A 17,156-nucleotide genomic window follows, 5' to 3' on the forward strand; every position below is an offset into this window, starting at 1 on the left:
ATGGATGTGTGTGTATCCAACAAAAGGCTTCTTCTTTGTCTGAAGCTACATCTGGGTAATGCTATGGAACCAGTTTTGGTGAAAACTATGTTTAGACATTTACTGTATGCAAAAGTCAACAATTCTATTCCCCCGTGTATATAAATATTGTGTCAACATCATAATCCAGCAGCTGTTTTTCAAATGCTCTCCTTTTTTCCCAAAATTTGCAGTTTAACCACTTAAGCCCCGGAAGATTTTACCCCCTTCCTGACCAGGGCCTATTTTGCGATTCGGCACTGCGTGACTTTAACGGACAATTGGTACTTAAACAAATTTGGCGTCCTTTTTTTCCCACAAACAGAGCTTTCTTTTGGCGGTATTTGATCACCTGTGCGATTGTTTGATCATGCGCTATAAACAAAAAAAGAGCGTCAATTTTGCAAAAATAACAATGTTTTTCACATTTTTTTATATGAAATTCCCCAAAAAAAATGTAAAAATCAAAATTTTTTTAAAATTTTAGGCCAATTTTTTTTTCACCATATGTTTGGTAAAAAAAAATCGCAAAAAGCGTATTTTGATTGGTTTGCGCAAAAGTTATTGCGTTTACTAACAAAGAAAAACAAGGAAAGATTTTTGTCATTTTTGTTGTTTTTTTTTTTAACGCGTAATGGCGGCGATCTGCAATTTTCTTTGCGGGACTGCGACATTGGGGCGGATAGATCGGACCCTTGACTGACACATTTGGGGGTACCAGTGACATTACTACAGTAATCAGTGCTATACATATGCACTGTTACTGTAAAAATTACACTGGCAGTGAAGGAGTTAACTGTATTGGAGAGGGAGGGGTTAAGTGTGTCCCTAGGGGCGTGTTTCTAACTGTGATTGGCTGTGGCTTGATGTGTAAGAACAGTGATCAACGGTCCTACATAGTATAACCGTTTGATCACGATTCTTACACAGGGAAGAATGACAGGCGGCTTTGTTTACACTAGCCGCCTGCCTTTCTCCCGCTGTCACGGACGATCGCGAGTGCCCGGCGGGCATCGGGTCACACGCCCGTGGGGGGTCCGTGACCGAGCGCGAGCGCGCATCCGGCGGCGCGCGCTCGCTCCCAAAACCCTTACAGGCTAGCGACGTAGCCCTACGTCGCTCTGCCTGTGAGGGGCTGACTGCCGATGTAAATAGTCGTGCGGCAGTCGGCAAGTGGTTAAGTAGGCTAAGCCTGTCAGAAGACAATAGGCAAGCCCTCATCTCTATCCTGCTGGTCAGTGTCATTACCTACAGCAATACAGACAACCATGATACAGGACAGTCATACGAAGGGCACAGGTGTTTTTGGTAGTGTGGCATCTCCTTCCCTGTAGTGCATACGTGGCAAGAGGTTGATAGCCAATGGAGGAATGGCAAACTCAAAGAATATGTTACCCCAAAATTTTATATTCCTGCCATGGGTCTGCTGTACCTTATACTTGTGTTAAAAAGTATCATGTTCTCTTTGTATTGCTTCCTTTGTGTGAAATACCTGGTGATCCTAACAGTCCCCCTGCTTTCATATTTCAAACTGACCACACTAGACACAGAAGCACATCCATCCCAACATGATCAGTATTCTGGCTGAGCTGGGATCACAGCCTGCCTGTCCTCCAATTGCCAAGACTTGTGCTGACGCACAGCAATTTGCTGGAAAGATCAGTGCACTACTGTTTCTCCACCCTTGGCTCTCCAAGCCCCTTATGGAGATAAGAACAGAGATTATGTGATCACTCATAAAAAATAAAAATGGTATTTATATTTTCGTTATATACTTACAAAATGTTTGCCTTTCATTTCTGTTTTACACTGAATGGATTGTTTTACAAAGTGATGGTTCACATATATTTTCACAGTTTCCAGATTATAAGCCAATAGTTTTTTTTTTTTTTAATAACCTGAATAGTTTGTATTTGGCAGCATTCTTTGCAAGCATTAGCAAAGAAAGGGGTTACTTTATAAATTGTTAGAACTTAACACAGGATTGAACTGTGAGCATTTGAAAGATGATTTTTTTTAAAACACTGTAAAGTGGGTCATGACAAATGAACATCGTTTTCTGATGATTGTGTTTGGAAACAAAGAGATGTACAGCGGAAAGGAAGCTGCTGCTAATTACACTAGACAAACACTAAATTCACCCTAAAGAAGGCAGTCAGATGTTAACGGTAAGGCTGAACAGATGTAGCGGAACCACTGAAAACATCAAACATCATAGTACTAATGTCTAAAAGGGATTCACACTTTCTGCCATACTAAGTGTAATGTTCAAGCTAAACTCTGAAAAAAACATTGTAGTGGCTTGCATCCTAGTATTAAGAGTCTGGTAAATAAATGCCCCATATTTACCTGAATATATATATATATATATATATACTATATTGTCAAAAGTATTGGGACACCTGCCTTTACACACGCAACTTTAATGGTATCCCAGTCTTAGTCCGTAGGGTTCAATATTGAGTTGGTCCACCCTTTGCAGCTATAACAGCCTCAACTCTTCTGGGAAGGCTGTCCACAAGGTTTAGGCGTGTCTATAGGAATTTTTGACCATTCTTCCAGAAGCGCATTTGTAAGGTCAGGCACTGATGTTTGGACGGGAAGGCTTGGCTCACAGTCTCCGCTCTAATTCATCCTAAAGGCGTTCTATTGGGTTGAGGTCAAGACTCAAGCCAGTCATATTCCTCCACCCCAAACTTGCTCATTCATGTCTTTATGGACCTTGCTTTGTGCACTGGTCCAAATCATTTGGTGGAGGGGGAATAATGGTGTGGGGTTGTTCTTCAGGGATTGGGCTTGACATTTTGGACAATTTCATGCTCCCTACATTGTGGGAACAGTTTGGGGTTGGCCCCTTTCTGTTCCAACTTGACTGCGCACCAGTGTACAAAGCAAGGTCCATAAAGACATGGATGAGCGAGTTTGGGGTGGAGCAACTTGACTGGACAGCAGTCGAGACCTCATGACCTCAACCTGATAGAACACCTTTGGGATGAATTAGACTGGAGACTGCGAGCCAGGCCTTCTTGCCTACATCAGTGCCTGACCTCACAAATTTGCTTCTGGAAGAATGGTCAAATGTTCCCTTAGACACACTCCTAAACTTTGTGGACATGCTTCCCAGAAGAGTTATAGCTGCAAAGGGTGTGCCAAATCAATATTGAACCCTACGGACTCAATATAATGCCATTTATGTTCATGTGCCTGGCTGTAAAGGAAGGTGTCCCAATACTTTTGACAATATAGTGTGTGTATTTATATATATATATATATATATATACACATATATATATATATATATATATATATATATATATATATAATTAGACCCAACACGCTCAACCTTACCATACAAAAGTGTATGGACTCCTGTGCAAGCCAACAATTGAATCCAATATTGCAAAGCCGGCACACTCTTTCTGGATGACCAATGTATTTTAATGAGACACAGGGTATAAAATACAGACAGTGTCTAAGTGCTGTCATGTTTCAGCCAAAAACATGGCCTTACTTATAGTTGACTCAGCTATGAAGAAGACCCTGTTTGAGCTGAAACGCGTAATCACTTACATATCCAATCACATGCAAGGAAACAAAGAAATTGTTTGTACATGATTGGATGATGGAAGTCAGCGGAGCTTCACCTCATTCACTAAGCTCTTGGGAAATTCCTTGCAAAGTACAATATCCATTGCAAAGTGAACATCCTATTTTTCTTTAGTAATTCAACCCCAGTACAGTATGTCTCTCCTGCAATAGAAATCCTTCCAGTTTGCAAGTTTATAGAATCAGGGCTAAGTTCTGCTTTAGGTGCATGATAGTTTTGAGCCTAAAGTATGAAATGTATACTGATGGAGCCATTTCTCTTCTTGTTTTGAACAACTAATTAGGATGCTTGATCCATTTTTACCTTGGATTGTCCAAGTGACAGATGGCACCCTTTGGGTCTTTAGGATATGTGTCCATAGCACACTTTTTAAATACCAGCCAAAGTTTGAGTGAAGAAGATTCATGACAACAAATCTGACGAAGGCTGACCATACACTATACAAAATAATAATTGAAAACGTGTAGTGCTGCATTTTTTAATTGATATTTTGTATGATTGGATGTGAATCACTTTTTTAGTGTTGGCAAGCTATCTATAATAATTTTCTTTTTCTTTTTTTTTGTTTATTTTCAACATTGGTTGCGTATACAGTTTTTTTTTTTTTTTTTTTGCAATTGAGCATACACTGGTTTTATAATCCCCATTATATCTACCATTCTACCATCATGTGTTGTATAAACCCTTGCCTGATTTGATACTAGGTAAAATGAGTTTTTGGGTTTGTCTTCACATTACAGTTTTGGATAGAGCATTGTACAATCAGATTGGATAATGTATTGCCAGCTTTACTAACTAGCGCTAGCCAGTGAATCCAGCTGTGGACAATTGTGAATTGTAGTGTGTCACAGTTTGTAATAGTTAAAATAGAAACCTATTTTCCTCATGTTTGATTCCAGCAACTTTAAGACGTAAGAACTGCAAACAAAGTATGTTAATGCTTATGAGCTGGAGTTGTAATTGCACGGTATTCTGCTCAAACAAGCAGCTCATTTAGCAGATGTCAAGCCGAAGCGCTCATTATAGTTTATTTGTGGACAGCTCTCTGGTGCTCTCTGGTGTCCAACACATAGTACTGGGAAATTCATTAAACTTGTACCTAAGTAAAGAACCTGTGGCTGGCAACATATAAGATTATAAGATAACATATAAGATAAGATATAAGACTACAGTAAACCCCCCTCCATTGCGAGTGTTACGTTCCGGACCCACCCGCGAAAAGTGAAAATCGGCGAAATAGAAAGACCCTATTTAAATACACTGTAGGCATGTTTTTATAACTTTCACTGTACTTTTAAAAGCATTTTAAGGTCTTTAAACACACTTTTAAAACAATAGAAACACATTTAAACACATAAAAGATACTGAGAGGCAGAGCAAGAGCAATGGAAAACACAAAAATATTTAATTAGCAATGATTTAATTAGTAAAATAATATTAATAGGTCTTACAGAAAACAAAACGCAACATACCGGGACCGCAAAAACTGAACCGCGGTATAACGGGGGTTTACTGTACACAAATTCATTAATTTACTAAACACACAACACTTTAGTAATGAGTAGTGTATCTATGGCCTCATTCACAGGGGGGCTTACACATGTAGTCTGTGATTGGGCCATGTCTTGCTGCGGGCAAGTCTATTGGTGTCTATGGGAACGCAGAGCCTGAAACAGACAGTCTCCCCCCAATCTGACAGCCATGTGGGTGAGGGGTTGATTTATTAAAGCTGAAGAGTGCAAAGTCTTTGTTCAGCTGTGTAGCCAATCAGCTTCTAACTTCAGCTTGTTCAATTAGGGCCCTTTCACACGGGCTGTCAGTTTTTCGGGTGGACCTGATCGGACCCTCCAGTCTCCCCTATGAAATGCCAGATGCCAGCGGTGACATGTCTGCTGACATCCGCCGCTATCTGATCCGATCATGCCTGCAAAATTCAGACGGAGGCGCACATGTGAAAAGGGCCTAAAGAATTAACAAAAAAATTAAAAATGGAAGCTGATTGGTTTCTAAGCAGAGCTGCACCAGATTTTGCACTCTTCGGTTTTATTAAATCAACCCCACACTGTTTGCCTGTAGGCAGCCCCTGGTGGTTTAAAGAGACAGCACATTCACAGACTACTGACATTTTGCACTTGTGCCAATAAGACCTAAAGCCAGAACTTTTTTTTCCCATTGGGTAGAGTAATAATAGTTTAGAAATCCTGTTAATTTTTTTATTGCTGTATGTATCCCAATAAGAGAGATTTAGTCTCTCTGTTTATCCTTGTGACCACCGGCACTGAAAGTAAGAAATATTTTACACTGTCAGTAGGAATGGAGGGCAAATTCCATTTGGGACACTTGTTCTGATAACTGCTCTCCCGCTATCCATAGATGTTAAAAGAAATTGACAGGGATTTAACTATTACCTACTCTATCGAAATGTAAAAACAGTTCCAGATTTAGATATATTTAAAGCCTATGTTTACGGTATGGATGGTACTTTGGTACTTATATTTATAACGAGATGTTCCTTGTGCTGGTTTTGGTTGTCATATTTGAAAGCTGAACACTCCCCCAAGGCCATACCCCACAACAGCCATAATCTTCCAGAGTGGCACAAGGAGGGTTTTCTGGTATACAAATTTACTAGCGGGCATCCATTGATCTTTAATCTTAGAACTATGAAATGTAAAAGTTTAAATAGTTGACAGGTTCACTTTATTTACTGGTGCCTCATAAGTTTTACTTTTTAATGCTGATTTTTATGTTTTGTGCCTCCCTATAAATAATGTTCTAATCTTTTTTTAACATTAATTAACTCATCCAAAGTTAATTAAAATATCATGGGGAAAAGTTAATGATATAATTTCCCAGCTGATTACTTTATTCCCCAAAGGAAAACTTTGTTCAGATTCCTATATGTTATGTACTGTGATTTATTATTAGTATTTTGCTTGATTGACTGACTAATTGATTTATCTAGTTTAAGTTTCATAGAATCATGCTAATGGAATTTAAAATAACACATGTGAGGGATCATTCAGATTTCAGATCTGTGCTTTAAAAATGTGTCAAAGTACAGTGTGAACTAAAAAAGTATTTTTGGAGCATAGTTATTGCTGCATCCTATGAAAAGCGAATGAAAACAGCTGTGAACAGGGGTTCAAAACACAGCGTCAGATGTACCACAGCACCCCTGCTGGGATGTGAACAGCCCTGGAGCCAGACAGGGATGACATTTTAAACTGTATCAACATCCAAAACTTTAGGTGGAGAAGGGTTAGAATCCATTAATATCTGCGCTAGGTATTTTCTGCTATCCAAGGCTAGACTGGGTAGATTTCCTCCTCACTGCCTGTCCTGGTGACATCAGAGTGAGGTCAGTCTGGTGCTTACTGGTGTCCAAGGCTCCACTGGGTAGATTTCCTCCTCACTTCCTGTCCTGTTGACATCAGAGTGAGGTCAGTCTGGTGCTTACTGGTGTCCAAGGTTCCACTGGGTAGACTTCCTCTTCACTTCCTGTCCTTGTGACATCAGAGTGAGGTCAGTCTGGTGCTTACTGGTGTCCAAGGCTCCACTGGGTAGACTTCCTCTTCACTTCCTGTCCTGGTGACATCAGAGTGAGGTCAGTCTGGTGCTTACTGGTGTCCAAGGCTCCACTGGGTAGACTTCCTCTTCACTTCCTGTCCTGGTGACATCAGAGTGAGGTCAGTCTGGTGCTTACTGGTGTCCAAGGCTCCACTGGGTAGACTTCCTCTTCACTTCCTGTCCTGGTGACATCAGAGTGAGGTCAGTCTGGTGCTTACTTGTGTCCAAGGCTCCACTGGGTAGACTTCTTCTTCACTTCCTGCCCTTATGACATCAGAGTGAGGTCAACTTGATGCTTTCAAAGCCCCAGTTTTTAAATAAAATTAGTATTATTCAAAATAAAAGCCTAAATGCATAATGAACATACCCACCTCTAGTCCTTTCTCCTCCCGTCCCTGATTTTCTCTCAACGCCTAATTTTCAAAAACTTTAAGCACATTCATCTCCTTTCTAGGTGCCTCCTATGCAGTCATGTGATGAGCTTTGTTCTTCTTCTTCAGTGTCAGGCAGGAGGCGGTCTTCAATGCTACATTTACATTGTGTGTTGTGTTGTGTGTGTTGTGATGATGCTATCTCATAGGGTTGTGTTATTATCAGCCTGGGCTCACAGAAAGGAGTTGGATTATGCCTGATGTCATTCATCACCAAAGTTGCTCAGTTACCAAAGACAGAGAAGGCCATAGAGGGCATTGCTTGAATGTGGAGAGGGTCAAATGTGTGTGAAATAGTGTTGGCAAACTTAAGGGTGGAACATTCGAAAAGAAAAGGGTGATAATAACATCATACAGATATTAACATACTATGAATTATAGCATAATATACGAGGTAAACATTTGAGAGAGATGACATTTCATAACAGAGCTAAGAGGTATTAAGGTGTGGGGTGATCAAGAAGAGAGCTGAGAGCCCTTGAAGGAGCCTTAGATGTTGTCACAAAAACAAAATGGCAGGATAGCAAGGAAGGCATGTAGGTGAGCATTGTAGTTACCTAGGGTCAGATATTAGAGAATGGGAGATATGAGGAGGAGGGAGGATTATGGAAGGAGATAGGTAGGGAGGGGGAGAGGAGGAAGGAATAGAAAGGGGGAGAGGAAAAGGGGAAGGGGCATGAGAGTCCAGTGATGGTTAGCCTTGTGGCCAATAAAGATATGAGTAATTAAAGATCTATTTGCTCTGAAGATACCCACTTTGGTTCTAAAAGATTCTCAGACAGGGTATTATTAGCAAGGGAGCAGATAAGGTTGTATACCCTTATGCACATTCTACTGACTTTGAAGCAGGTCTACCAGATGTGTGCCATCTTGCCTGGTTCAGGTCATCCCCTGAAAACAGTTGAGGGATAAGTAGAAATGCTTTTAGTTAAGTGGGCAGGGTGTAATGCCATCTGTAAATGACATTATTAAAGTCTTCTAATGCCAGGACATTCTTGGAACTTTTAACATTTGCAACTTGAATCTGCTGCCAGTCCTTAGGCAGAAGTGTACTCAGCTCAGTCTTACAGAAAATAAAGCATTTTATCTAAAAAAATATTCTTAGGTTATGTAAAAAGTACAGTTTTAGAGATCAGCAAAATAAAAATTGTTCTGAAAATTAGTAGATATGGCCGAAACCACAGATAAAACCCATAAAGGTTCAGCCCCACAAATTGACTTTCATTAGCCCTTCCTAGGAAGTAGGGCTACTCTGAGACATATCTTTTATGCACTACATACCTTTTCATTATTTCATATCATAAGGAAGAATTTTCATCTAGATGTATTTTCTTTAAAAAAAAAAAATTAAAGCAGTGTCAAAGCATTTCCCGTTATTTCGCTTTCCGTCTCCAGCAGGCTGATGTTGTCGCGGGTTCTGATTCATCTTAATGAGTAGAAGCATTTTCATACATGCAGTGATGTGTTTTACACTAGGAAAGCCTCAGTGGTCCTTTGTTCCATATACCCGAAAGACCTGTGAAGTTTTAAAAGCTCCACGCATAGCTCAGCATCAAAGGACTCTTTTGTAGGCCATATAAATGGCAACACAATTATCAGATTCACTTTTGTGGTGTAATAACAACCTGTATTCGAATGCGATATAGAACATGCAGCTGCAATATTGTCCACTTTGCAATGTGAACTGAACACACAGGGTCACTAATAAAATGTTAATATTTAATACAGCCTTTCTATACAATCTGAAAAGGAGGTCTGACTTTAGAACTATAGCGGGACTGAAGAAATGACCTGCCTTAGTTGTTCAGTGCAAGGTTGTTTTGCCAAGGGTAACCCATTCAACACATATACTTGGACAGAATGCACAAAACAAACATACAGTACTAGTAAATTATAGTAATTAATATTATTGCTCTTGGTGGTAAAACAGTAAAGATTGTACAAATTGTTCCTGCTTTAAAAGTGAGCAATAGTTCTAGTTGTTGATTGGTGCACCAACCATATAATTTATGTGCTTTCCATCCAAGAATAGTGCTGAATACAATGTACACATGTATTGCCAGTTATTAAGGTAAAGTACAGCTGATTTATAATAGGAAAGTTTTTTTTTTAAATGCTTTTTTTCTTATCCATTGTTTTTATTTGGCCTTCTGTAAATTTTGTTGAGTATTTTTATAAAATTGCTTTGAGATGTTATTGAAAAGGACTCCAGACAGTGGCTTGTGGCTCATATGTATCTCACAGTAGTGTTTGGCGTTGCTTGTGGAATTAAAAATATACAGGTGTGCTGTTTGTTTAAAGAACTGTTTACTGTGACACACTTTTGCAGTGATAAGATGTGACCTAACCAGCTGATATACAATACAGAGAATAGTCAATTTGAATTTCATTTTGGAAGTTTGTGCAAATATTTTTGCATACATGTATTTTTGGGGTTTGTTCTAAGCTTGGCCTCTAACATCAACAGGGGTTGTACATCATATTCAGTGCAAGTAAAGCTTCATAAAGCTGTCAGACACTGTAGACATGCAACAAGAGGCAGTAAAGGACTTCAGGCATACTACAAGAGATAGTCAGTGGCTAGAGGCATGAGACAAGTGATGGTCAGAGACTACAGGAATGATACAAGAGAGGGTCAGAGACTATAGGCATGATACAAGAGATGGTCAGAGACCGCAAGCATGATAAAAGAGAGGGTCAGAGACTATAAGCATGATACAAAAGAGGGGCAGAGACTACAGGCATGATACAAGAGATGGTCAGACACTATAGGCATGATACAAAAGATAATAAGAGCTTCCAGGCACGATGCAAAAGATGGTCATAGTCTACAGGCATCTTACAAGAGATGGCCAGACACTATATGCATGATACAAGAGATAGTCAGACACTATAGGCATGATACAATAGATGGTCAGAGACTACAGGCATCTTACAAGAGATGGTCAGACACTATAGGCATGATACAAGAGATGATAAGAGCCTACAGGCACGATGCAAGAGATGGTCATAGTCTATAGGCATCTTACAAGAGATGGTCGGACACTATAGGCATGATACAAGTGATGTCAGACACTATAGGCATGATACAAGAGATAGTCAGACACTATAGGCATGATACAATGGATAGTCAGACACTATAGGCATGATACAATGGATAGTCAGACACTATAGGCATGATACAAGTGATGTCAGACACTATAGGCATGATACAAGAGATAGTCAGACACTATAGGCATGATACAATGGATAGTCAGACACTATAGGCATGATACAAGCGATTGTCAGACACTATAGGCATGATACAAGAGATAGTCAGACACTATAGGCATGATACAATGGATAGTCAGACACTATAGGCATGATACAAGAGATAGTCAGACACTATAGGCATGATACAAGTGATGTCAGACACTATAGGCATGATACAAGTGATGTCAGACACTATAGGCATGATACAAGAGATAGTCAGACACTATAGGCATGATACAAGAGATAGTCAGACACTATAGGCATGATACAATGGATAGTCAGACACTATAGGCATGATACAAGAGATGGTCAGACACAACAGGCATGATACAAAAGATAGTCAGACCCTACAGGCATGATGCAAGAGATAGTCAGAGACATTGCCTGGCAGTCTTCTGGGACACATTCACAAAACACAGTGCAGCTCACACATGCGCAGTTGGAAGCTGGTTGTGAAGCCGCAAGGCTTCATTGCCGGCTTTCCTTAGTCAAGATGCGGGTACCTGTACCCAAAGCCGATTAAGGAATTGGCTCGGATGAGAACATCCCTGGATCCCTGGACAGGTGTGTTTCCTTATATTAAAGTAAGGAGCTACAGTATTTGTAGCTGCTGACTTAAAATTTTTTTGGGGGAGCCTGGAGATCCTCTTTAAAATATTTCCTGAAGCACTAAGCTGAAAATTTCTGTAAGGAAAAGCAGCTTTTATCATCTGGAGAACAAGTGGGGCCTCATTCAGTTTAAATTCTTAAACTGTCAAGGGATACAAAGATAGATCAAGAGAGCTATGCAAGACCTAAAAATACCAGCGTGCCATGGCTTCAGTAATGTACAGTAAAAGGGCTTTACTGTTCATCCTATTCTGTTCTAGTCTTTATATCAGCCATCCTCAACCTTTTTACCCTGGAGAAACCCTTGCAATAATTTCCAGGTCTGCTAAAAATTATTTCATTTGCTAAAATCTATTATATCTCTGATTCTCAGTGCAATAGCATGAGCAGTAAGTTGCAGAAAGTTTAAAAAATGGGAATAATGAATGTGGTATACTCCTATTCTATTTGACAATATTAATCTTAATATAAAACAAATAATAACAATTGCCAAAAACGAGACACAGACTGCCTATTTACGCTAGTGGTCCATGGAGAAATGTCCTCTTACATTAGTAGTGGAGAAATTCACCATTACTTTGGTGGACAGTGTAGTGTTCCCATACAAGTGGAAAAAGCCTCTTTATATTGGCAGTTGGTAAAGAAGTGAAAAGTACCAGTAGTTTTGGAAAAAAAAAAATGCTACTCAAGTACTGAAAGTACAAGTACTGTGTTATGTAGTTATTAAAGAAAGAAGTCAAAAGTTTGAACATCATATTGTTTTTTATTATTTCAAATGCAGCTTTTATTTATACATACAGTAGCATTTATTTTCGTATGTGCTGATAATACACATGTTTTGAGCTTCATGAAACCTGCCATCTACTGTTCTGGCAGTGGTAATTTTTATAATAGTAACGAGTAACTATGCAGCACAAAAAAAAATATCGGAGTAGAAGTATTGAAATCATTGAAAAAATGTAGTGAAGTAAAAGTGGAAGTAGGAGAAAAAAATTCTACTCTAAGAAAGTACAGATACCGCCTTTCGGTACTTAAGTACAGTAGTGAAGTAGTTCTACTTAGTTACTATACATCTCTGAGTGTTACACGATTCTACCTCCAGGGGTTGTTGGTGTAATAGAGAACTGACCACAGACAGACAGATGTTCCATCTACTCATAATGTCTGGGACCTGCAAATTATTGACAAGTAACTTACATACTGCATATTAAATCCTGCCTTGATGTTATTTTATCAAAGGCCAAGGGATAACAGAATGAATGTTCTCTCAGTAGCAGACGTTATTCATCATGCTGGAAAATGCAATGCCTTTGACTGAGGCTACTGGCTTTGATCCATTGCACATCATTTTTTTATTAACAGCCTCAATTTTTAAACAGTCCATACATACAATAGGTATTGTCTATCCACAATGCACACCTCCATCAACTTGTCACTGTGCAGGATAACATCTTAACACTATTTTCTTAGTTCCTGGTTCACTTCCAAAACATTGTCCAGCAAGATGAAAGATCATATTAGTCTCACAGGTTCTGTTTTTACAAATTCTAAAGAAATCATAAGTGCAGATACTCCTCACGTTTTAAAATCTTGCACAGGCTGAGGATATGAACAGTTTGTGTTGCTAGATTTCAGTTTACAGAGGTGTTATATATGTGCTCCTTTCAACAATGAAATGGTTAGCTCGCCTTCACTCAAAAAACTGCCTATGCAGGTTAGAGGCACCTGTAGATAAAAAAAAAGAAAAACTGTGTAGCTTTGACTAAAGTTTAATAATGCCCTTACTATAGGTGTAGGTCATTTATGAACCATTGTAAGCCTGGTTAAAATACACCCAGAGATGGCTACGCTGCCTTGCTTCTAGGACATTGCTAAGAAGCTCCTAGCTTTCGGTGGTTGTCCTCACCATCAGAAGCCCATGCTCAGAGCTACTGCAATGGGAGAGAGAGCTCGCCAATTAGAGAGAGAATTTACTCCTGTGATAACGTGAACTAACCCCTGGCAACTATAATACTATAACTTTTTGGTGACAGCATCCTCTCAGGTATCTCATTTTTATGGATAATATTGTTTGGCCACCTTAACATGGTCAATTATCGATATTCAGAAATGATACTTTGTTTGTAACCTTTGCCATCTATTTATGTTAAAAAGGTCATACTTTTTACCTAACATTTTGCTGTAACAGCTTCAAAATCACTTACATACGGTAGTAGTTTGCTTCTAATGCAAACCTTTTCCAGGCAGTCACAGGTATGGTAGATGTGTGTGGCCTTTAGGAGAATGATGGAACCCTGCTGTACCCTGATTACATTCAAAGTAGCCTAAACAGGAGCCAGAGTAGCACTTCCACCTCCTGCATTTGAAATGATAATACCCTCCTTACTTACTGCCTTCAGGGCCAAAGTGGCCTTGCCACATGCCACCATCGGGATCAAAGTAACCCTGCCACACCCCACCATCAGGGTAAAAGTAGCCTTGCCACATGCCACCATCGGGGTCAAAGTAGCCCTTCCACACCCCACCAATTTGCGTAAAAGTAGCATTGCCACATGCCACCATCGGGGTCAAAGTAGCCCTGCCACACCCCACCATCGGGGTTAAAGCAGCCTTGCCACATGCCACCATCAGTGTCAAAGTAGCCTTGCCACACACTCTTTCATTGAGCAGAACACCTAGCAGTTCATAGCTTCTGAAGGTGCAGCATGCCCTATTAAGGTACATTTGAACTTCAGATAAAACTTAGCCATTTTCATTCCAAATGTTGCATTTTTCATTAAAACACAGCTGGATGTATTGAATGGAGAATGCAGTGTTTAGCTAGAACACCCATCAACATGAACCCCAATCCTGCCACGTTACCTTTAGTGCCAGAGTATCCCTACTAGACACTGTCTTTAGGGTCAGAGTAACCCTGCCAATTGCCTTCAGAGCCAGAGTAACCCTGCCACAGTCAGCATTCAGGTTCATAGTAGCTCTGCCATTCAATAAAGACAAGTATAGCTCACCTGACCTTAAATGTAGCATGGAGCACCTTTATTCTGTCTATTGTGGCAATTACTGAAGAATATTGTATGAATGTATAAAGGAAAAGGTTGATTCTTTTATTTAACAGTTCTCATATTTACTTTGCAGGAAGTATTAACAGAGGTGGAAGCCTGCCTGCCATCCTTCGCCCTCCACCAGCCATGGTTCAACGTCATCTAGATATCAAGCCTTTTCTCTCTTTTCCTGTGGAACCACAGCCAGCCTTAGGACTCTTCCCCAGGTTCAGCACGGTAAGAATGACAAGACTATTACATTCTCTTTGCCTTGTTTTGTAGTTTTTAAATTTGCAGGTGTAGCACTACCCCCCGGCAGGAGCTGCTGGAATTTTGTTCCCATTTCCTCTTTTGGAACAAACACAGCCAGACATACAGCATTTCTGGCTCAAAGATCAGTCTAGTGGGTTTCTTTTTTGGGTTATTATTAGAACAGAAACTTGAATAGGAATGGGGATCATGGGATGCCTCCAAAACTGTACAACTTGAGGATTGCTTGACTTGTGGCTGCTATGCACAAACTTAAGTCTGTATTGCACAACCTCTGGCTGTTAGACACACACGTCTGGCTGTATTGCACAACCTTTGGCTGGATTGCATTTGTAAAAGAAATGTCCAACTGGATCACAAGGCTGACTGTGACCTGTACCCTTTCCAGAGCCTCAGAGCACCAGACTGTCGCACTCTGCTGCACTGGGGATTTGTACTCACTTAGCCATAGAACAGTTGGACTTCTTCCCACCTACTTCCTCATGGCACTCTCCAGTAAGCCTCCTCCTGACCCAGCTCACTCCCTGGAGGTTCTTCCATAGGCCCCCCAGCTAAGCCAAGCTGGGACCTCAAAGTATTCACTTCTAGCTTTTATGGACCCAGGAATGCTGCACTTTCTTGCCACATCTCAGACTACTTATGGGCTCTCCCTCCACCTTCTGGGCACACCTCCTCAGGAATTGGTTGGAGTTCCATAAATATTCAGGCCTTCTTGTTCTACCCTCCTTCCCACTATGCTTCCAGAAATCTCTAGAAGACAGGCTGGAGTAGCAGAACACCAGCCTGTGAACCACAGAGTAGCCCCAAAGCAATCATCCCTTGCTCCATTCTTTACAGAGGAGCTAAACTAAATTTCTCTAGCAGACTACTCTTAACTACGAGCGTGCTACACAGGCTTAAACTATAGGAATAATTGTATAATCATTTATAAATTTACAGTTTGAACCTCAGACCTGGAAAAAGTATGCATATGAGCACCTATGACTTTCCTCTGGCTTTTCTGATTCTGCATACTTTTAACAGGTCAGTATATTTTCTGGGCAACCATTGTTTTCAGAAATGACAACCCCCATTTACTTTAAAGCTTACATAAAAAAGTCATAAGATAATGCAAAAGTCAGTCTGCTTCCCCAATGATTTTTACCACTTAGGGTGCCCGTTTTTGAGGTCTTTCAGCAAATCTAGGCCAGCTGTCAGCATTTACTATTTTTTTCAGACTCACCATCGCCACTGATGGGGCTACACAAGATCCATCGGAGCTGCTATTGCTGACTTGGATTTGAAAGTGCTGTCATCCTAGTGTCACTACCTGGTGAGTTTCTGACCTGGAACAAATATGCAGCCAGGGAAGTCTGATAAGCTCAGATTTCTATCATGCATGCTTGTTTCAGGTCAATCCCTCACTAAGAAGTGCATGAAGAATGAGAGCCCTGCATCCTGCACAGTTGAAGAATAACTGAAGGCAAAACTGTTTTGTTTAGTTTGAGTGGAGTGGGATACCAGCATCTGTCTGTTCCCTCTTATGGTGAATCATCCTTTTCTATTTTTCCCGGTGACCTTTATCAGTGAAAGTGTAAGGAAATCCCACATTTTGAGTGGTCAGCAGAACAGAAATTGAGGGAAAATCTTCCATTGGTGACTATCAGGGATATCCCTCATTTTGGAGAAATTTTCTCTCACGTCCTATTGTGGCCATGGGACAGGAAGTGAAGGTAAATTTCCCCAATGAGATGCAAAAGCAAGCAGAGGTGGACCTTAGATCTTCAACAGCTTGAAGCTAAGTATGACCTTGCAGACCCCAAAGGACTAGGGAAGCGCAAAAGGAACGCTGGAAAAAACACCCTCTGTTTCTGTTTTCCCAGTGTTCCTTTCAGGCAAAAAAAAAAACTGACAGTGGTTATAACTCCTTTACTCTATCTAAAAAGAAAAAAGGTTTTGCCTTTAATAACATGATAATGGCACCTTCTATATTTCTTTCTTAAAAGGATCCTTTTTCTGCAACTGTGTTACAGTACTCATGTCCCAATAAATATCTGAAAACTCAGACTAGAGAAGTTATAATCCAAACCCCAAACCAGCATGTCCATATATTGTATGAGAAGCACCGTAAAGTGGCACTAAATGACACCCTTATTCTCTAAAAGTAAACCATACATATCCAAAACTTAGTGATCCTGTGATCTATTTTTCATCAATTGTTTGTGTGTTTCTGCTTCCTTGTAACCTCTCCTTTTCACCCTCACTTCTATTTGTTTGGAACTAGCAATGCATGTTAGGGGTGGTCATGTACACTGCACTATGCATGCACACTACAAGTCCCATAGTCCCTAATTCATCTCTGGAGCAAGCAAGGGAAGG

The 17,156-nt window shown here is 40.2% G+C and overlaps 1 protein-coding gene across 1 annotated transcript in view; it reads left to right on the forward strand.

The window, feature by feature from the left end:
• Positions 1-17,156, forward strand: part of ZNF385A (zinc finger protein 385A) — a 349,073-nt gene that overhangs the window by 153,144 nt on the left and 178,773 nt on the right. Inside the window, exon 2 of the mRNA XM_082244588.1 lies at positions 14,623-14,765. Coding sequence (XP_082100714.1) covers positions 14,623-14,765 — 143 coding nt within the window. The remainder of the gene's footprint in view (positions 1-14,622; positions 14,766-17,156) is intronic.

The sequence above is a fragment of the Pelophylax lessonae genome (assembly GCF_965119305.1).
Source record: "Pelophylax lessonae genome assembly, chromosome: 2".
Taxonomy (NCBI): domain Eukaryota; kingdom Metazoa; phylum Chordata; class Amphibia; order Anura; family Ranidae; genus Pelophylax; species Pelophylax lessonae.